The following is a 21,097-nucleotide window of genomic DNA, read 5'->3' as shown; positions in this document are numbered from 1 at the left end:
CCCCCAGCTTCTGTGCCAGCGCCAGCAAAGTCTCTCAATGTTTTGCCAATGCTTTGCAGAGCACCATGACGTGGCTGTTCCTCACCATTTCTTGTTTCATGCTCATCACTACAAAGTCAGAAGAGAACCCCGAGGTGTCCATGGATGTTGTAAGTCCCTTCTTTTACTGCCTAGTTGAGCAAGTTACCCACATGATCTGTGCAAGACCCATGGGCTCTGTGTGCCTTCACCGAGGACTGACACCAGGTTTTTATTAGATATTTGTCTCCCTGCTCTTACGTACACGGAGATTTATGGCAAGTATTTATGGGGAGGGCTTTGATCCAAGTCAGCAGGTTTGGTCAGAACAGCCCTCTCAGGCTCAGAGTTTGGCTTTCTGTGCTGCCCTGCTCTTGACTGCAGCACAAAAAGCGACAGCTCTTCACCAGACCTGCCAAAAATTCTGACTGAAATCATGACATTGCTACAGCGTTGGTGGAAGGGACATTGGGAGGTCCTGAGCCCACCCTCCCCCTGGAGTTACCACCAGCACTGATGGCTTTGCCCAGCCAAGCCCTGCCACTGCTGAGGACAGAGACCCTCCATCCCTGGGGCCTGTCCCATGCTCTCCTTCCCTTCCCACAGGGCGAAATTGTCCGGTACCACGGGTATCCCTATGAGGAGCACGAGGTGGTGACAGATGATGGATATTACCTCACCCTGCAGAGGATCCCCCATGGCAGAGACAAGCCAGAGAGCTTCAGCATCTCCCACGAGGCAGGGGCGCAAGCATCCAAATTGTTCTGTCCCTGTAAGTGTCACTGGAAGCTCTGCCTGGCCCGGGCACCCTGAGAGCTTTGCTGGGCTGGAGCAGCCCACGGCCAAGGCCACCTCAGTGTGGGGTGGGTCCTCCAGGAGGCAGTTTTCCCTGTAGGAAAAACCAGGCAAATTGCCTCGGGGGCAGAAGAAATGCAGGTGCCCACCATGCTGACCTTGTTCTGAGAGGATTTGCTCCAAAGAGGAAGGAGGATGAATGAGGGAGAGAAATCTTGCCCCAGGTTTTACAACTCAGCTCAAAACCAGAGTGGAGCAGCAAAAAGCCATTAATCAGGAAAGGAAACCAAACCAGGCAGCCAATCCAATGCCATCTCACTATTTTGCATCCTTCCTGTGTCCAATTCAGTGCTATCTCACCATTTTGGGATCTTCCTGTTCTGCACTGTTTCAAAGCTATGGTGGGGTGGTGCCCAGTCCTTGACAGTGTGCCTATCCCCTGGGAAGCATGTACACACATATATATGGCAAATAAGTGTAAAAAAAACACCAGATTTCCAGTCTCTGCCCCAGCCTTCTTCAAAAACACCTCCCCAGAGAGACTGGGGACAGAGGACAGTGTCCCTGCACTGGTGCCACTTCCCAGGGGGTGCTGCCAAAGCAATACCTGGTTGTGAATGATTGATTTTGCTCGTGGTCAGAGAAAACGATTCCTCCTCTTCTTCCTCCAGCTCCAAAGGCCGTGGTCCTCCTGCAGCACGGGCTGGTGCTGGAGGGAAGCAACTGGGTCACCAACTTGCCCAACACCAGCCTGGGCTTCATCCTCGCCGACGCTGGCTACGACGTCTGGATCGGGAACAGCCGGGGGAACAGCTGGTCACGGAAACACAAGGAGTTTGAGTTCTACCAGCAGGAATACTCAACTTTCAGGTACTTGCCATGAAACTGGAGGGGTGGGCAGGTCCCTGGTACCCTCAGCAGTGTCTGCAGGCTGGAGGAGGGGGGGCTCCTGGCAGTCACACCCTCTGCCAGTGGGCAGAAACCGGGTTGCCCGTTCCTGCCGAAGCGCTTGCCCACATCCAAGTAGCCATGGCAAGGTCAGCAAGGGTGATTTTGTCATGTGCCTGTCTCCCCTGCAGCTTCCATGAGATGGCCATGTATGACCTTCCAGCATGCATCAACTACATCCTGCAGAAAACGGGGCAGGAGCAGCTGTACTATGTGGCTTATTCCCAAGGCACCACCGCAGGTACTGAGGAGGAGAGCAGACCCGGCAGAGTCACATCAGCTGTGCACCCCCAGGCTGGGAGTGCTGCTAAAACCTTGGTCAGGGAGGGGAATGTCCAGGCATTCCCAAACAACAAAAGGGAAAAAAAGCAGGTAATTGCTTTAACAGAAGAGTTTTGAGCTCTGGCAGCCCCAAACCGGGTGCATCTCATTGCTGCCAGGGTCCTGCTGGAGCCACCTCTGAGGGGCCTTCTGATGGGCACACACACCTGGAGATCAGCAGCTGCCTCAGAAACAGCAGGGCAGGGTCTGCTTCCTTCTCCCTCCCGCAGGTTTCATTGCCTTCTCATCCATTCCCGAACTGGATCGCAAAATCAAGATGTTCTTCGCCTTGGCTCCCATCACCGTGAGCTCAAACATGAAGACACCCTTGGTGAAGGTGTTTGACCTCCCCGAGGTGCTGATTAAGGTGTGTCCTCACCACACGTGAGGTGTCAGGGGGAGGAGGGACTGGGAAGGTCACCTGAGACACGCAGGGCTTGTACATCACCTCCATCTCCCTGCTCTGTGTGTTTGTGCGTGTGCTGCGAGCCTGGAGGGCAGGTAAATCATCTTCCTGTCCAGCCTCAATCAGAGAACCATTAACAGGAATTGGGTTTGGGCCCCTTCTCCCAGGAGAAACCTCTCCTAGGAAGGTCAGGGCTCTTCCAGGGCTGTGGCCTTTTCTGAAAAGCCAAAATGACGAAGCACAGCAAAGTTGTCAGCAACTCTCAGGGGTGAGCAAAGAGGTGGGGAGCACCCGGAGGCAAAAAAGAACATGATACACCCCACTGATACACCCCTCTGACTTCCACAGCTCATTTTAGGACACACAATGGTCTTTGATGAGGATGATGTCTTGAAGCAATTGATTTCCAGAATGTGTGCTTACCCCATGCTGAAAAGTGCGTGCTCTTTGATCTTTTACCTTCCTGGAGGGTTTACCAACAGCTTGAACATGGTATGTACATTGCAGCTTCCTCTCAGAGATCCACTTCCTCACTGTCCCAGCCCCAGCTGTCAATCTGCTCCCTACCATCTTTGGTTGGTAGAAAAATTCAGACTGAAGGCACCAGGGTGGGTGTTCCTCAAGTAAAGGGTTGGTGTAATTCCTTAATATTCCAAGAAGGAAATGTATTAGGAGCAGCACACAGAGCTACTGCCATGAGCTGAGCTTTGTCTTTGCAAAATGACCCTGAGCACAAGGTATGGAGCCTCACTTGGCCTTGGGAGCCAGGCAGTCCCCTAACATGGGAACTGCTCAGCTTGCTGCAGGGAGCTCTGCAGCTCGCTGTGAGCCTGTGGGGAGGCTCCTGTGCTTACCAAACAGGTCTGGGTTTATTTCTGATGTGGATTTTTTTTGGGGGGGAGGGCAGAGAATAAACCTCCCTGATGGTTTCTTGCAGAGCCGCATGGATGTCTACCTGGCCCACTACCCTGACTCCACATCCCTACAAAACATGCTGCACTGGCGCCAGGTAACTCCTCGTGCTCTCCTCCATCTGCTCAGGGGCTGGGGACAATCCCCCACTGCTCCCCTGCAGAGCTGTGTGAGCGAGAGAGGAAAGCTGCCCTGGAACACTGCTGCAGGTGAAGTTATTTATTCCAACAAAAGAGGCCCAAGAGTGCTTGGCGCTTGTTGGAGGTGGAGGTGGAACAAAGGCTGGTGAAAAACCAGGGCAGGAGATCCAGAGTGAAGGCTGAGGGTCAGTAAGGCCACAAATGATCCAATTAATTATTGAAAACGTTCCATAGCGTCCTTCTGCTGATGGCATTGACCACAACACACAAAAAACTTGCCCAAAGGTCTGATTCATGTCTCCCATCAGGCTCTTGCTTGTACACCATGTTCTTCCCTGTGGGTTTCCTCACCGAGGTCTTCCTGGGGCAGGGCTCTCCTCCCAAAATCCAGTACCAGGTGTAAAAACGGCTTCCCTGAGCCTTGGTGGCAGGAGGGAGCAGTGCAGTTCCCTGTCACCTGTTTTATCTTTCTTACAGCCCTTTCCAATGCATGGATAATAAACATAATAAACTCTCCTTTTCCAGCTCTACCAGACAGGGGAATTCAAATATTATGATTACGGCAGTGACAACATGCTTCGTTACAACCAGGTAAGAGTGAGCTCAGAGGAAAAATAGAAATATTCCAATTAAAATATTGCAGTGGCTGAGACTGGATTTGGAGAAGTGAGCAGCCTGGGCTAGTGGAAGGTGCCCCTGCCCACAGTAGGGGAGCTGGGACAAGATGATGTTTGAGGCCCATCCTAACCCAGACCATTCTGTGATTCCATGAATTACATGGTATTTATGGAATTTGCTTTGTGTGGGGAAGCAGGCTCATAACTTTCTAATAAAAATAAGTGACTCAAGTCACTCAGTGATGACTTTTTGACCCTCTGGTGAAAAGAGCAGCAGCCCAAGGCACAGTTAGGTTCCCTGGTGATAGTTCCTCGTCTATCCCTTGGGATAAGGGAGAAATTCCAAGCAGCCATCAGGATACACTTTGAATTTTTGGCTTGTCCTTTACCTGCCTTCTGTCTTCCAGACCACTCCTCCCTTCTACAAGCTGGAGAACATGAAAACCCCGCTGGCTGCCTGGTATGGGGGCAAGGACTGGATTTCAGTCCCTGAAGATGTGAACATCACCCTGCTCCGTATCTCCAACCTGGCCTACAGAAAGTACATCCCTGAATTCGTCCACTTTGATTTCCTCTGGGGCGAGCACGTCTATGAGCAGGTCTACAAAGAAATGCTTGACCTGATGGAGAAGGGTGCCTAGAGCTGGAGCAGTGGCAGAGATTCTTGGCTTCTCAATGACTTCTGGGGGTTCTTTCATCTGGGGGAAAAAAAAATTAAAAAAGAAGAAAAACTGGGGGGGGAAGCTCAATAAACTGCTACACTTGGTGTGGAATGATATTACTTTGGCCAGTGAGGAAAACCAGGCAGTCCAATGATTGGGGAAGCACTCTGGATTGAGGTTCAATAGGCTGAGGTCCCTGCAGAAGCTGAGCATGGCCCTCAATCCTGAGTCTCCCACGTGCCTCCCTCACAACCAGTTTAGTGGAACTTGGCTCCTGGTGGCCACTGGGGACTCTGGGCTCCTTGAGCTTGGCTTGCCAGCTGCAAACAGCTGGACAGAAGCTCCGTGCCCTCCTGGATGCTGGTGTCCCACAGGAGCGGGTCTGCTGGGATGAAGCCTCGTGGTGGATGGATCCTGCTTTATTCACCTTCTGGGAACTCTTCCACACCAAAAATCCCAACATCCTGTGCCTTCCTTCACAGCTGGAAGGAGCTATAAACGTCCTGCCTGGTGACAATGAAGAGTGGCCAAAGATTTGTATCCATGAGAACCTCCCACTTCACTAACAGAGGGGACATCTTTCTCAGATTCATGCTGATTTGGACAATCTTATTTATGCACAAAGAAGTTTCAGTAAATTCTAGCAGGAAACACCATTTTGCACCACTTTAAGCTATTCTAAGGCACAAACCCAGCTGCAAAAGCCACCTTTTGCTGCCTCTCAGGGAGAAAGAAGATGTGGTGGAAAGCAGTAACGAGCCTAAATCTGTTTTCAGCTTCTGGATGAAATTGTTAACAATACCTTAATCAGAGGAGGAATTGCAAATTTGCTGATTTGTGTAACTATCTTCTTAAAATATGCCTGGGACCAAGCAGGGCAAAGGATAAGGTTCTCTTTCCACAAATATGTCGTAATAGTAATAGTAATAGTAATAATAGTAATAGTAATAGTAATAATGATAATAATAATAATAATAATAATAATAATATATAATAAAATTTGGTCTACTGGGCTCTGTGTGGTTGTACTGTTAACTAGAGATTAAAACTCTGGAGAAATTGTCCCCTGGGAGGGTGGGCAGGCCCTGGCACAGGGTGCCCAGAGCAGCTGTGGCTGCCCCTGGATCCCTGGAAGTGCCCAAGGCCAGGTTGGATGAGGTTTGGAGCAGCCTGGGACAGTGGAAGGGGTGGAATGAGACAGGCTTTGAGGTCCCAAGCCAAACCATTCCGGGATTTTGAGGGTGTGGGGGTTTTGAGCACAGACCTCTTACCCTGTGCAGGTGAGGGAGAGCTGCTTGCCCGATGCTCCTCCTGCCCATGGGTCATTTCCTGTGGCTGGTCATGCTGGCAGATGCCCAGGGTGCCACCAGCATCTCCCAGCAGGGAAGAGATGGGTGGTGAGACGCTGGAATTCTAGATGCTCAGAATATTAAACTTTCTGTGCTAAAAGGCACAGAATCACAAAAGAGCACTATTTGACCTAAAGCTGTAAAGAAGACTTCCAAAATTGATTAATAACACTATGAGCATATAGTTAGTTAAAAGTGTGTAATATCACAAAGTAAAAAAGCTTAAAGTTTTAAAATATAGAAATACATATGAAGCAAAATTAAAGTTTTAGGGCAGAAACAGGTTGTTCTTCTTCACCTTCTTCTTCATGAGTTTGAGTAATATTTTGTAATGAAACAGAAAAGTCTGCATTGCGGGCTTTAATAGATCAATTATTAAGTTAAAAGAGAATATAATCTAAGTGTAATTTCTTAATTAGATAGTTTAGTCAAAATACCTTGTAACAAAAATAGTTAGCCATTTTGTGCCTTACTAATGAAAGCTTACAAAACTCATAGTTGTGAGGCTATTTCAGGGATAAGAAATAATAAACACCTAAGTCCAAACATGAAATACTGTTTCAACTGCCTTCAAGCTCAAACTCAACAAATGTTAAAAATAAATAAATAAATAAATAAATAAATAAATAAATGCAAAAAACCCCCAATGAGGAGGGTATGGAGCCCAGCACAGCTGCTCTCTGGAGCCAAACTGTGGGGTTTTAGCAGCAGAGTTTCATCCAGGTCACTGGAGATGGTGGCACAGGGCTGGAGGTGCCTTGTGGGACAACTGCAGAGGGCTCTGCTGGGGTTACCACCTATAAAGTGTTTCACTTTCTACCCTCAAGCTGGAACTGACCACATCAGAAAACAGGACAGGGTGAGGTAATGAATGCCAGGGTGCAGGAATGAGGCTATAGGTCAGATGGGATCTGCCTGGATTGCCAGTGATTAGCTGCCTCACTTAGGACATTTGTAATGACATTTTTTTCTGTGATCAGCTGCTCAGGGCCGTGCCCTGGAGCAGCACCTTACAGGGCTGCACTGTGCTCATGCCATGGATACCGATGCCAATGCAGGATGGCTTCTCCACCTTGGAAAATAAACACACAAAGATGCTGGCAAGATGTTCCTACTGCAAACTTCTGAAAAGCTGGCAGGAAATCAGCATCACAGAATCCTTAAGAGACCTCCAAGATCATCAAAGCAAACCATGCTCACAACTAAAACACGTCCCCCACCTGCCATTAATTCAAATTCAGTTTAAAAGCGCCAACTTTTAACCTCTGAAAACTCATAAAAAGTGCAGGGTTTAGTCTCTTTCTTTTCAGGTTATGAAGTTTCTGCCGCTTCTACAATTATCTGGGTCAGTGTTTGCAATACATTATCTTCACTCTCCCCTGACAGAGCACTTTGGTGAAGTTCTGGCTCGATCAGCTTCTGGTACTTGCTTCCCCTCGGCTGGCAAAGGATCAATAATAAATGAAGAGGTGTGTTTTGGAAGCAAAATGATTTATGCTTTCAGAATAAATATTGTGAAATTCCATCTCCTGAGATGGCATTGGCAGGATTGGAGGCCTGGCGTGTCTCAGGTCTGTCAGGAAAATCAAACAGCACCAGACAGGTCTGTGGTGATTGCATCACAGAATCATGGAATCCCAGAGTGGCTTGGGTTGGAAGGAACCTCATAGACCATCTCATTCTACTCCTTCCACTGTCCCAGGCTGCTCCAAGCCCTGTCCAGCCTGGCCTTGGGCACTGCCAGGGATCCAGGGGCAGCCACAGCTGCTCTGGGCACCCTGTGCCAGGGTCTGCCCACCTCACCAATATCCCATCTGACCCTTCCCTCTGGCAGTGGGAAGCCATTCCTTGTGTCCTGGCACTCCATCCCTTTTAAACAGCCTCTCTTCATGACTTTTACATCTCCTTCAGGCCCTGCAAGGCCACCCTGAGCTTAGCCCAAAGCTTCTCCTCTCCAGGTGAACAATCCCAGCTGTGCAGCCTTTCCTCCCAGCAGAGCTGCTCCATCCCTCTGCCCATCCTGGTGCCTCCCCTGGATCTGCTCCAACAGATCAATGTCCCACATTCCATGGTGATCAATTCAACCCCTCAGCAGCTTCCAAGGCAGCACAAAGCCTTCACCACCCTATTTCTCCTCCCTGTGTGGGCAACCCAGCCTCAGTCACATGTGGGGAGGATGTTGGTCACTCAGCCTCTTGTTCAATTTTCTTCCAGGTGTGCTCATGCAGAGGGTGTCACATGAGGCCGTGAGGGCTCAGAGCTGTGTCACATCCCTCCCGGGGCACAGCAGTGTCACCCTGGGAGCTGACCCATCATTTCCCACCCTCACACAGGACAGCAGCACCCAGCAGGCGTGCAGTGGAGCCCCAGGCTGTGCCCACGCTGGGGAGGTGCTGAACACCCCAACACAGCCTCCTTCCCACAGGCACAGGCTGCAAGAGAAGTGGTGCTTTTGCAAGTAATCCAAGGATTGCTCTGGTGTCTGCTTTAAGCAACGTGCTGGCCTGTGGGGTTATTTAGAAACTGATTTGTCCCAGAGTTAATCTAGGACAAGGTTTCATTGAGTTATGACAGATGGTGTGCTGCCTTTTGTCATCCTTTTGATCCTTCACAACCTGATAATGATTTCCAGGGGCGTTGCTGAGTAGATTCAGGGTTTCATTTGGTCGAAAACACTGTGCTTTCTTATTTTAGGAACTCACAGCAATTTCCATGTTATTTCCCATGTAATTTTCAAATTTTCTTTTGAGTTTGTTAGATGAACCTCTGAAAGAAAGAGACCCTGGTTCTGAGACTTGTATTTTCATGTGATGGGACTTCAAGCAGGTGGGAATATAAGGCCATGGACAGTTACAGTTAGCTGAAATCAAGATCACCTGCAATTTCCTCAAAAACTTCACAAGACTGTATCGATCATGATGGTTCTTCTCCTAGGCAACCACTGACAGAACAAGAGGACACAGCCTTAGGCTGTGCCAGGGAAGTTTCAGTTAAACATCAAGAGCAAATTCTTCACTGAAAGAGTGATTGGGTGTCAGAATCTGAGGTATTGATTAATCCAAGATTGTAGAAAGTCTTTGTCTGTCTGCCCTGCTGCTAAAGAAGAAGCCAAAATTGGTCTGTGCTGGTTTCCAGGTTGTTTATTCTGTTTATCTCTAACATGTTCTGCTGCCCTGCCCAGCTCTGTCCTGCAGGGCAGCGTGTGGGGCTCTGCCCTCAGTGGGATGTGACAAACATTAAATACCAGAAACTCCCTGGGCTGGATTTACAATAACGTGCCAATATCTGTCACCTACGTTGGAGAGTGTGTCCCCAGCCTGAACCAACAGAAAAATGCCAACACCGCAGTGAAACATGGAGGGCATGAAGAAGGAGAAAAAGGACAAGACACACCCAATTTCCTCCATCTTGTCCCCTTTGGACCCCAAATCTAGAATCCTAAAATTTTACTTTTGCACCCATGCCACATTTAATTATTACTTATATCAAACACTCAGAGCTGGTAATTCATGTTGTAAGATTGAAAACTCTTTTCCATGGCCAGAGATCACAGACAGTGTCTCTGGGGGCTCTGTCCAGGGGGGTTCCTGACCCCTGCCAGGGTCCCAGACCTGCCAGGGCAGCCAGAGGGATGCCCTGGACTCCCACAATTGGGCACTGGAATATTCTGCCCAAGGAGGTGTTGGAGTCACCATCCCTGGACACGTTTAAAAGAAGACTGGATGTGGCACCCAGTGCCGTGGTTCAGTTGATGAGGGGGTGTCAGGTCATGGATTGGATCTGATGATCCCATAAGGTCTTTTCCAAACAAGTTCGTTCTGTGATTCTGCGATCACCCTGACGCTGGACTATGTCCTGTGGGATGTGTTCCTGCTCCCTGGTAGCCCTGATCAGGGCTTTGGCAAAGCTGAGCCAGATCAGCTTTTCTCCAGTATGCTGGAAAATAATCTCAAGAGCACTACAGCACCAAATCTGAAAACAGTAGGTGTTTCTTTACTGAGAAATTTTGCTCACGTCGTCCCAGGTCTGTCCACCCACAAACCAAACTCCTTTAGCTGTAAAATACACTTTAAATCAAATTGTACAATGAAGAGAGAGCAGGGAAGAAGCACAAAAAGTTTGGGGTTGCTCTGGGCTCTTCTTAACACAGGAACAGGGGAGGAATTTCTGGAGAAAAATTACTGTGGTTACCAGTGACCACATCTCCATTATTTCCCAATCCACGCTCAGGAACGTTTATGCTTTTGTTTATTCAATTTCATTACAGAGAACGGAATGATTGCAGGGACAACCCTAACAAGGTGTTGTGAAAAGATCAGCTGTTTCCTCAGGCTCCACCATGCAACTCCAGCATGGGCAAAACCCCTACCAAATGTGTAAACCAGAGATGTCCCAGCCTTGCCAAAGGGACTTTAACCTAGGAGAAGTACAAGCAGATAAGGACTGCTTCCCCCAGCAGATACTTTAATATGAGCCATGTTCTCCAAGGTTACTGCAAGGAAGTTGTGTTTATCTGGCAGGAATTGCACAAGAGCTGGCATTCTCTTATTGCCAAAATCAGGGTGCTACTCCCTTTCCCAGCTCAGGATCCCAGGACCAGGTGACTTGTGACTGCTTCACCTTTGTGCTCGGCAAGAGGCACCCTGGGCACACAGCCTGGTGGAATGCAAGCAGGAGGGAGGGCAAGGTGGCCATGGATAGCCCAGGACATGATTAACCCCAATGCCAGAGCTGAGGGCTGAGGAACGTGCTGCTTGCACCACGGTGTGCCTCAGAGGAGGTGACTCAGCAGCAGCAGACCTGCACCTGTAGGATGGCACTGGGGACACAGCTGATCCCATGGGCTGTTTCCCTTCCTGTTGTGCCAGCAGCAGGTGGGGTTGCAGTCCTGTGATGCCTCAAACGAGAACATGAAAGGCATCCAGCAGCAATGCTGCCTCATATCCATGAAGTGTGAAGCTAACAAGAGGCAGAAGCAACACACCACACCAAGAGATGTGAATCTTGATTCTTAAAGGGCCTCAGAGGCCAAGAAAAATATGGGGTTTGTGGCTCAGGCAGAGCCCAGGAAGCACATGGATGACTTGTGGGATGGAAACCTTTGCCTTCCATGTCACACCTTGACCAGCCCAGCTGGACACACATCCCTCTGAGAATCGTGGGATCCCAGAGTGGTTTGGGTTGGCAGGAACCTTAGAGATCACCTCATTCTACCTCATGCCATGACAGGGACACCTTCCGCTATCCCAGGATGCTCCAAACCGCATCCAGCCTGGCCTTGGACACTTCCAGGGATTACACAGCCACAGCTGTTCTGGGCACCCTGTGCCAGAGCCTGCCCACCTCAGGGAGCCATTCCTTCCCAATATCCCATCTAAACCCGACCTCTTCAAATCGTCTTCATTCCTCCTTTTGACTAAGCTACACAAGAGTTTCTCAGTAAAAATCCAGCTGCTTTTTTTTTTTTTTTTTTTTTTTTTTTGGCACTTTCTATCCTTCCACCACAGGTGGAATAACCTCAGATGCTGAATCACACACTCACCTCAGCACTGACACACTGCTCCAATGGCCTCATTCCACAGCCTGAGGATGTCAGAGAAGTCTCTGCTGCCTTTCCAACTTCTATTACTAGTAATTTATCACTACTATTACTACTACTTAGTACCTCCACTAGAGAACGAGTAGTGGAGTTAGAAGGCAGCAGCGTGGGCAGCAGGGGAGGGGGGATTCTGCCCCACTCAGGTGAGACCCCACCTGTGCACAGTTCTTGTGCCCTCAGCTTAAGGAGGGCATGGAACTGTTGGAGCAGGTCCAGAGGAGGCCATGGAGATGCTGAGGGAATTGGAGCACCTTCCCTGTGGAGCCAGGTTGGGAGAGCTGGCAGTGCTCAGCCTGGAGAAGGGAAGGGGGTGTGGAGACCTCACAGCTCCTTCCAGGGCCTGAAGGGACACGGGGGAGCTGGAGAGGGACCCTGCAACAGCAACTGGAGTGACAGCACACAGGGAATGGGTTCAGACTGACACAGGGGAAATTTAGATGGGATATTGGGAATTAGGAATTGTTCCCTGGCAGGGTGGGCAGGCCCTGGCACAGGGTGCCCAGAGCAGCTGTGGCTGCCTCTGGATCCCTGGCAGTGCCCAAGGCCAGGTTGGACATGGCTTGGAGCAGCCTGGGACAATGGAAGGTGTCCCTGCCCATGGCAGGGAACGGAACAAGATGAGCTTGAAGGTCCTTCCAACCTATATGAGTTCCATCCACGATCCTCCGACTCTTTGCAGTGGGAATTCTGTGCACACAGGTGGGGGAAGACATTTCCAAAAGCCCAGGGCAGGCACAGGTGCAGGAGGTAATGAAGAAGTGAAGGTTCTGCCACGAGGAGGAAGGCAGCCCCAGAGCCCCTCTGTGCCAGCAGAGGAAATGTCGGCGATGGAGCGGGACGATTTGCGTTCCACAGCTCCATTCCCCGTGCACCACGGCCCGCAGCAGCTCCAGCCTGCCCCAGCCAGGGGTGGCAGGCTCCAGCAGAGCCCACTCGGGCTCCTGCGTGCTCCCAAGGCAGGGCAGGGTGTGGGCTGCAGGGAGGAACAAGCGCCTTAGCACAGGAAATTCCTGCGGCTTTGGCCGAGCACAGGCGCTGCACCAGCTCTGCCCCGCACCTCTGGCTGCTGGTGAGAGCTTCAGCCTGGTGCTTTTCCAGAAGGGACATTCAGCCTGGTGCTTTTCCAGAGAGCCCTGCAGAGCTTTTGTGAATTGCCCCTTGCTAACACAACACTTCTGGACCTTACTGTCACTTTTCATGAGGGGTGGGATGCTTCAGTGTCTCCCATCCAGGCAGGCAGTGAGGCCTGACCTGCCCTTGGGGTGTCCTGGGGATCTCGGCATGCTGCTGAGGCTTTGGAAAAGGGTGGTGATAACTTCAGATTTAGATTTTATGTTTCAGATTCTCTGCTGCTTTAGTGTGTGGGTCTGAGCTTCATATTAGGGATGGTGAGCTCTCTTCACAGAGCAGGGAGACAAAACAATTCCTTCTCTAGCTGGGGACCAAGGACAAATGATCCAAATCTCAGGCCCAAGAGCACAAACAACGTGGGCTGAAGAGAGAAAAACAATCAGGATGGGACTGCCTGGGCTAAAGCTGGAATTGGACAATGAACTCCAATGTGCAAATGGAGAACTGATCCCAGTGAGAGCCCCCGTGAGTGCTCGTGCATTTTGGGACCATTTTGGATCATCTTGGGTGCAGCCCTGGCTGGGCTCTTGTGCTGCCCAAGGTGGATCCATTGAGGAGATCCTTTGAATAAATCCCTATTTCATTCTTGAACTCTTGTCTAGCCTGTGTTCTAGGTCAGCCTTCACAAGGCCTCAGTTCAGACCAAGCATTTTTGTTGCACCAGAAACTCTTCTAAATGACCCTGAGAGATAGGAAATTACCCTGGGAATTAGGAAATGACCCTTCACAAAGAAAAGCTGTTGGCTTTTTATTTTATTTTACCCTTGCTTGTTGGCATTTCTCTTTTTCAGCCTGGCTATCATGAGCTTAAGGTGCAACTCCATAGCTGGAATTCCTCACACACCAACCTGGCTGCCTCTGCAAAACCACAATCCCTTGCAAGCACGAAAGCCACGAGAAGCCTCCCGTGAAGGGAGGTGCCACAGGAGCAATCAGCACACATCTGTTAATTGGAAGACACGTGAACAGCAAGTGCCAGCGTGGCCGGGCTCTGACACAGCGTGGTCCTTTTAACTCTGGTGGTGACAGAGCCACTGGCACTGCCACCACCAGCCAGGTCAGACGTGCCAGTGGGCTCTGCCTGGCAAGGAATTTTCCTCCGTGTCGTTCAGATTTTTTGTCCTTTTGGAGCTGCCCCGAGGAAGGGAAAGGCATTGGTTGCTCTATTTTATTTTTGGTCTTAACTCGCACCTTGGTGATACCACAGGTAGGTTTGCTGGGAGTACTTCAGAGGGTAGGAAAGTCTCGTGGTGTGGGAGCAGGAGGGAGGCAGAGAGTAACTCACAATTCATGCTGCTGGGCTGAAGTCAAGCTCTAACTTTTGAGAGCCTGGCAAAACATTAGAAATCATATATAATGTTAATGTGTGCATTAAAAATAGGCCTCTGCTCAGCTCAGGAGCATCTAAGGTGATCAAAAAGGTTTCTGTTTTTTTTCAGGCTACACTTATTTAACCAATGAGGCTCTACCAGTCTCAGCTCATAGGATCCTTCTGTTACAGTGGGTTTTGGGTACAAAAGCTAAGCAACAGAGAACCACAAAAAGTATAGACAGAGTCATAGCCCAGACACACTAAACATGTTCCTTCCATAGCATAAACTCCCCCTTTAGGTTAATTTCCTCTGTGAGACAACTTGACCAGTGGTATTGGTTTCGTTCTTGTTTTGTACAGCTGCTTCTCTTCTTCTTGCCATTAAAAATATAAAAAAGGCTCCTGCCTAGTACCAGATCCTGTCTATACAGTATAAAAAATTCTCATGTGGGCTGCAAAGAAAAATCAAATTGGGAATTCCCTCCACTTTCCCAACCCAGAAAATTATACGTGATCTTCAGATATGTGAGGCACTTAACACATAACAACCAAGTAGAAACAAACATTAATATCAATTCCAGTAACAATAATAATCAACAATAATAACAACAGCATCGGTATTACCAGTTCTGCTGTTGTCATTGTTGTTGTTGTTCCTATTGCTATTATTACTATCATTATCATTATATTTTGTTGCTATTGTTGCTATTATTATTTTCACAGGCACAAGATGTGGCTGTTCATTGCAATCCTGTTCTTTGTACAAGCACCCACGAGCTCCGAAGATGCCACCAAGCAGAAAAAGGCTCTAAATCCCGAGGCTCTCATGAACGTTGTAAGCCAGGAGAACTTTGAATTTTCTGTCTGAAGGCTTGGGCACGTTCAGCTGGAGGAGAGGGAGGGTTGGAGGGGGTTGGTGTTGTTGAGTTGCTGTGATATGACACTGCCTCCACACCACCATTAACAAGTTCCTCCTCCCAGCAGAATTAAGTGCAATTAGCAGCAGGGCAGTTAGAGACTGGGATAATCCCAGACTGGTTTTGATCAGCTATCTCCCCAGAGGGTAGAAATTTGTGCGTGGCTCCTCTCCTTCAGCAGCAGCAAATCGCTCAGGGCCATGTCCAGGTGAGCCCTGTGAGGCTCTGAAGCTGGGTTTAGCAGGACCCAAGATAAAATTGCTGCATTTAATCTTTCCTGCCAGCCTTGTGACAAAACAAGGCTCGTGCAGGACCGCAGCTGGACTCTCTCAGTCTGTGGAGTTTTCAGCATAAATAAAGCTCAGGCAGAGCCTCGGGAGCCCTGCAAGGGACCCTATGGGGTTTATCCCACTGCCCTTCCAGTCAGCCCAGCTTGGCAGGTTCCATCTGCCCCAGCATCCTATCTGCCCGGCTCATCACCTGGGAGCCTGATGTGACATGTGCTGCCATCGGTGTCAGGCATCAGGAAATCGGTGCCAGGCATCAGTAAAGGGGGTCAGGCACCAGTAAATCTTTTTGGTTTCAATGGTTTCCAGCCCTGCAGCCGACAGCTCCCGTCCTGCCCACGGCTGAGCATCTCCCCTTCCCCTGGGCAGATCACTGGGGCAGGGTTTGGACAGAGCATCATCCTCTGTCCCAAAATGTCCTCACCTGATCCAGAGACAGCCTGGGCAAAGCCATGACCCAGAACTTTGGTTTTACCATGTGCTCCTCAAGTCAGATAAGCACCTTCACTACGGAAAGTTTCCCACCTGGGTTTTTTCTTCCCCCAGAGCCAAATCATCTGCCACAGAGGGTACCCCAGTGAGGAGTATGAAGTGCTGACTCGTGATGGCTACTACATCCACCTGAATAGAATTCCTCATGGAAGAGAAAAGCCTAAGAACAGAGGTACAATTCTATTTCACGCAAAGCCAGAAAAAAAAGAAAAAAAAAAAAAAAAAAAAAGCCCCAGATGTCAGCAGGAGCAGGGGAATGGATGAACCTGGACAGGCCAGGGGAATAATCACTGTTAAAGCAAAAATACTGAATCCATGGGATTTCTCCAATTTACACTCAGAGCTGTAGCACCAAAACACACAGTCAAAATGCGCATTTTGCACATCCTCTGGCAGTGCAAGGAAGAGGCTTTACTGGCCTTAATTTTGGGTGAGTGAATAGAGAGAATGTGGTTCAATGAAATGTGCTCTTTCTTTCGCACCCAGGGGCCAAGCCAGTCGTGTTTCTCCAGCACGGGATATTTGGAGAAAGCAGCCACTGGGTGGAAAATCTGGCTAACAACAGCCTTGGCTTCATACTAGCAGACTCTGGCTATGATGTGTGGCTGGCAAACAGCCGGGGGACGAGCTGGTCCCGGAGACACCAGCACCTTTCAGCCGACCAGGCAGAATTCTGGGATTTCAGGTGGGCTGGAGTGCGTTACACAAGCCTGGTGATGCTCTCTGCCTGTCAGCAAGCTCCAGGCAGAGGTGGGTGCCTCTGAGCAGGCAAGTCAGAGCACCTGGCACAGCCTCCCCCGGGGAGGACGGAGGGACCTGAGCAGACCTGCCTGCTGACACGGTGCCAGCACCTCCCTGCAGCTGCCGAGAGCACGGGCCACTGCCACCTGCGTGGGGACACACAGAGACACCAGCCCTCCATGGGGACACCCCTGAGGTGTTCACAAGTGTCATTGCCACCTCCCCTGCTCCCCTTGTTGCCCCTTGTCCCCCCTTTTTAAAGCTGCTACTGACTCTCCAGAGGAGAATGCCCAAGCTCATAAACAGGCTTTTAGCAAAACCTCCCACAGCACGTCTGCCTTTCACCACCTCCCACCAACAGGAGCCAGTGCTCCATTCCCATGGGGGAAAGAGGATCCCAGGGAGCAGAGCTGGTGCTGTAATCCTGGTGGGAGCCAGCTCTGGCTCTGCAGAGAGGCTGGGCATGGCACTGGAATGCTGGCCAGGCTCTGTTTACTGCTCACCACGGCCATGGAAGGACGAAGCCCTTTAAGGGGAAGATGATGCCATGGCAGGAGGGATCCATGCCAGGAATTTTCTCCTGGAAAATCAGCCCCGGATGCGAAGCTGGGCAATGCAAAGCAGCCTAAGGTAAGTTTCTGGCTCACAACCAACATCCCCCTCCTGTGTTGCAGCTTCCATGAGATGGCAATGTACGACCTCCCGGCCGCCATCGACTTTGTGCTGCAGAAAACGGGGCAGAAGCAGCTCCACTACGTTGGCTACTCCCAGGGCTGCTCAATTGGTGAGTGCCGAAGGGTCACCCACCACCTTGACTTGAAAAAGCCCATTTTGGTGTTTGTCAGCAGAAAGCAGGGGGGTTAAGCCCTCCATGTGGGTTTAACAACCACTGAAGTGCCAAGAGAATAAAGATGTTGCCTCCTTCTGGGCATCTTTTGCACCAACATTTAGCAGGAAGGTGGCAAGAGATCTCAGATTTCCAAGTGGAGATAATCAATCAAACAGAGCTGGGTCCAAGTGAGCCCTCGGTTTCAGCACCTGAGGAAAGATGGAGCAAGTCTGAGGTTGTTTTTCTGTTTTCTCAGCGTTTATTGCGTTTTCATCCATGCCCGAACTGGCTCAGAAAGTCAAAATGTTTTTTGCCCTGGCTCCAGTAGTGTCACTCAAGCACACCAGAAGTCCATTCATGAAGATGCAGGTCCTTGTGGACAGCAAGCTCAACATGATTCCGGTAAGGGATAACTCCACGCCCTTCTGCCCCAAAACCTGCTGGTTCTAGAGAAGGGATCATGCCCAGACACCACCCCAGGGGCTCTCTGATGCAGCAGAAAACAGTTAATTCCTGCTGATTTATTAGCACAGACACAATTTCCATCTGTAGGATAAACACGGTCTTTATATGGGGGCATATGGGAATAAATCACATGGACTCCATTTTCTTCATGGTGGAAAAAGGCCCTTCTTTAATCATATAACTCCTTTTTATACAGTTTTACAGACCTCCTGTGTGACTCCAATTGGTCAGTAGCTTTCTTGCCATTTACTTTATTGGCTATTAACAAGTTGTTATTCTGTATTGATTGGTCACTCAAACCCCCAGTGTGTACGTGCAGGAAAAGTTGCTTGTGAGAGATTGTTTTCATTTTTCTATCTAACAGTGCAAAAACAGTTTATGCAGGTGCTGGTTGTTTTTTACCCAGGAATAGATTGTTATGTTAAGGTGCTGCTCACACCAGGATTGCTTTCACATGGGAACTTGCAAAGGACTAGCCTGACTTAGAAGAAATGACAGGCCAGCCAGAGCAGGCTTGATTTTATAAGGCTTTTCTTTATAATTTTCCTACCTTACTGCAACAGAGGCAGTTGTAGGGGCCCTAGACTTGAAAACAGCAGCCTTACCATGTTGATTCCATGAAAACCAGATCCTGTGCCTGGGGGAAGTGGGGGGAAAGAGGAGAGTTGTGCATATTGATTTCCCTGCTGTGTGTTCCGTCAGCACCAACTCCCGCAACATCTCTGTGGGGCAGGAGGGCAGGGGGGCAGCAGGCTTGACTCCTGGATCTTCCCTTTGCTGCCTGGCTGTGGGACATTGCAGGGGCTGGGCTGCAGGGAGGGGACAGCAGGAACCTCCCGTGTCGCCCTTTGCTCCCGCAGCTGCTGCTGGGCAGGACGGACGCGTCCCTGAGGATCAGGAAGCTCTGGCGCTTTCTCCCCGAGCTCTGCAGGCACACACTGCTGCACAAGCCCTGTGCCAACCTGCTCTTCCTGCTGGGTGGCTACAATGAGAAGAACCTCAACATGGTGGGTGTGCCAATCCAGTGGGGATGAAGGTCCCTGGGCCGCTGCTGTGCCACCCACCCTGCCCAGCCTGCCACAGACACTCACCCCAGTGCTCGCAGCAAGCAGATCCTGCATGGACAACGTGTGTTACTCGGCCACATGCTTTTCCCCCCAGGACAGGAAAGGCCCCCCAGGCTCTGCTGGGTAAATGTCAGTGGCCAGGTGGCCCTCGCCAGCACCTCTGAGTTAGGGCTGCCTGTCACTGTGACCACCCTGGGGTGCAGCCCCTGCTCTGACCCACCTGCTGAAGCAGTCACTGAGGTCTTAAGCACAGGTGAGGGGTCCCACAGAGCTCATCTTTCATCCCCGTCACTCTTCTCCCAATGCTGCCTCACAGCAAGTGTTTTTTAATGAAAATTGTATTCCTGAACCTGGTCCAGCCCTTCAGGCAGCATGACTCAGCAGTGGCTGCTCTGGGAAACACCTGGCAGCTGCCACTGCACTCCCATCCGCTGGAAAGCACCCACAGTTGGGATATGTTTCCTTGCAGACACGGCTGGATGTGTACACATCCCACTACCCAGATGGCACCTCTGTCAAAAACATCATCCACTGGGCCCAGGTAGGATCCCTGACACACGGATGCTTCAGCCCTGGGATGGTCCCCTCGCTGAGAGCCTGCTGTGTCCAGGGCAGACACAAGAGCTCAGGGGTCTCAGACATTGGGAAAGCAAAGGCAAGAAATCAGAAGAGCTGCCCAGGTGCCTCTGGGGACCAGGGGACACTGCAGTGTGTGTCCTGTGCTGGGCCAGGCAGGACAAGGCACAGGATGGGGAGGCCACATATGGATGCTGAGAACCCAGGGGTCCCCAAAGCAGAACTTGGGGACACCATGGTGATGGTGGGTGCAAGGAGAGGCTGGGGGAACTGGATGAGGAGGAAAATGGGGACCCAACAATGGGGAAGCTGTCCAAAGGGGTTCTGGACACCCTGGAGATGGACTCTGCAGCTTCAGCACTGGCCCTGCTGGAAATGGGGTCAGGCTGGAGAGCCCCACCCATGTGCCTCCTTGCAGAGCCAAATGATTGGTAATGGAAGCTGGAAAAGACAATCAGGTTGTTGAAGGAGCTGCAGCAGCACCCAGCACACACAGTTGGTGGTGAGCAGGATTTGAGAGGGAAGAGCATGGCACCAGGGCAGCCAAGCAGTCATGTGCATGAAAAACAGATCCTCACCTTGGTTTGTCAGCCCATGGTAGGGACAGGCATGAAGCCAGAGGTCAAAAAGCCACCCTGTTAAAAAAGGTGGAATGCCATCTCCTCCTGCAATCTCCCACGGGTGAGGATGCCAACACCTTTCCTCATCATGCTTGTCCCCAGCCAGCTGGCATGGTTGGAGATGGCAGATGGAGGGCAGGAACTTACACAAACCTTTCTGAGCACCCTCTCATGACGGGTGCCTCAAGGCAGCCAGGAGATGCAAGACCCACACAGTAGCAGATCCATCCTCCCACAGCAGATCTATCCTCCCACAGCAGGTCCATCCTGACACAGCAGATCCATCCTCCCACAGCAGATCCATCCTCTCTTCACAGGTGATAAAATCTGGAGAATTCAAAGCCTTTGACTACGGCAGCAAGAACGCAGCTAGGTACCACCAGGTAGGAGCTGCCACGGCAGTGCTGGCAGCTGGAGATGCTGGGGGTCTGTCCAGGGTGGTGCAGGGACAGAATGGCTTCCTTGACCACCTGAGAGCCCCCGTGTCCCTCCAGGACACACCACCTTTGTACCGCCTGGAGGACATGCCAGTGCCCACCGCGGTGTGGTCGGGAGGGCAGGACTGGGCAGCTGACTGGAGGGACGTGCTCCAGCTGCTGCCCCGCATCAGCCACCTCGTCACCTACACCCACATCCCCGACTGGAACCACTGGGACTTTGTCTGGGGCCTGGATGCCCCTGGGCGCCTCTACAGCAGCATCCTGAAGCTGATGGAGGGGTCCTGGTAGACCAGTGGCTCCCGGGGGAGGTGTCCATGGCCTGGCCCCTGTCCCGCAGCTGAAACAGCCTGAGGACATGGTGGGACACTCCCTGCTGTCCCCTCTTCCTGCTGACCTGACACACTTGTGGTGATGGTGCTTTCTACATATCCCTTGGTTGTTGGGGTCTCTCCT

At 50.7% G+C, this 21,097-nt stretch overlaps 2 protein-coding genes across 3 annotated transcripts; both read left to right on the top strand.

The window, feature by feature from the left end:
- Positions 1–65: 65 nt before the first annotated feature.
- On the top strand, positions 66–5,001 carry LOC110474008 (putative lysosomal acid lipase/cholesteryl ester hydrolase). The gene is made up of 9 exons (XM_031505153.2): positions 66–149; positions 625–790; positions 1,485–1,683; positions 1,893–2,002; positions 2,313–2,449; positions 2,837–2,980; positions 3,426–3,497; positions 4,066–4,131; positions 4,565–5,001. Exons 1-9 carry the CDS (start codon positions 66–68, stop codon positions 4,796–4,798), a joined length of 1,212 nt encoding a protein of 403 aa, XP_031361013.2. The 3' UTR covers positions 4,799–5,001.
- A 9,939-nt stretch (positions 5,002–14,940) lies between these two features.
- On the top strand, positions 14,941–20,932 carry LOC110474015 (lysosomal acid lipase/cholesteryl ester hydrolase). Of its 2 annotated transcripts, none has more exons than XM_021537066.2 (9): positions 14,941–15,045; positions 15,961–16,078; positions 16,393–16,591; positions 17,322–17,431; positions 17,733–17,878; positions 18,802–18,948; positions 19,478–19,549; positions 20,522–20,587; positions 20,699–20,932. In XM_021537066.2, the coding sequence occupies exons 1-9, from the start codon at positions 14,941–14,943 to the stop codon at positions 20,930–20,932; spliced, it is 1,197 nt and encodes a 398-aa protein (XP_021392741.2). The 2 variants fall into 2 exon arrangements, with proteins under 2 accessions (XP_021392741.2, XP_077640622.1); XM_077784496.1 differs by having other exon boundaries at positions 15,016–15,045; positions 17,733–17,862; positions 18,834–18,948.
- Positions 20,933–21,097: the final 165 nt, after the last annotated feature.

This window comes from Lonchura striata, chromosome 7, assembly GCF_046129695.1.
Source record: "Lonchura striata isolate bLonStr1 chromosome 7, bLonStr1.mat, whole genome shotgun sequence".
Taxonomy (NCBI): Eukaryota; Metazoa; Chordata; class Aves; order Passeriformes; family Estrildidae; genus Lonchura; species Lonchura striata.
This window is presented reverse-complemented; position numbering and strand designations above follow the sequence as displayed.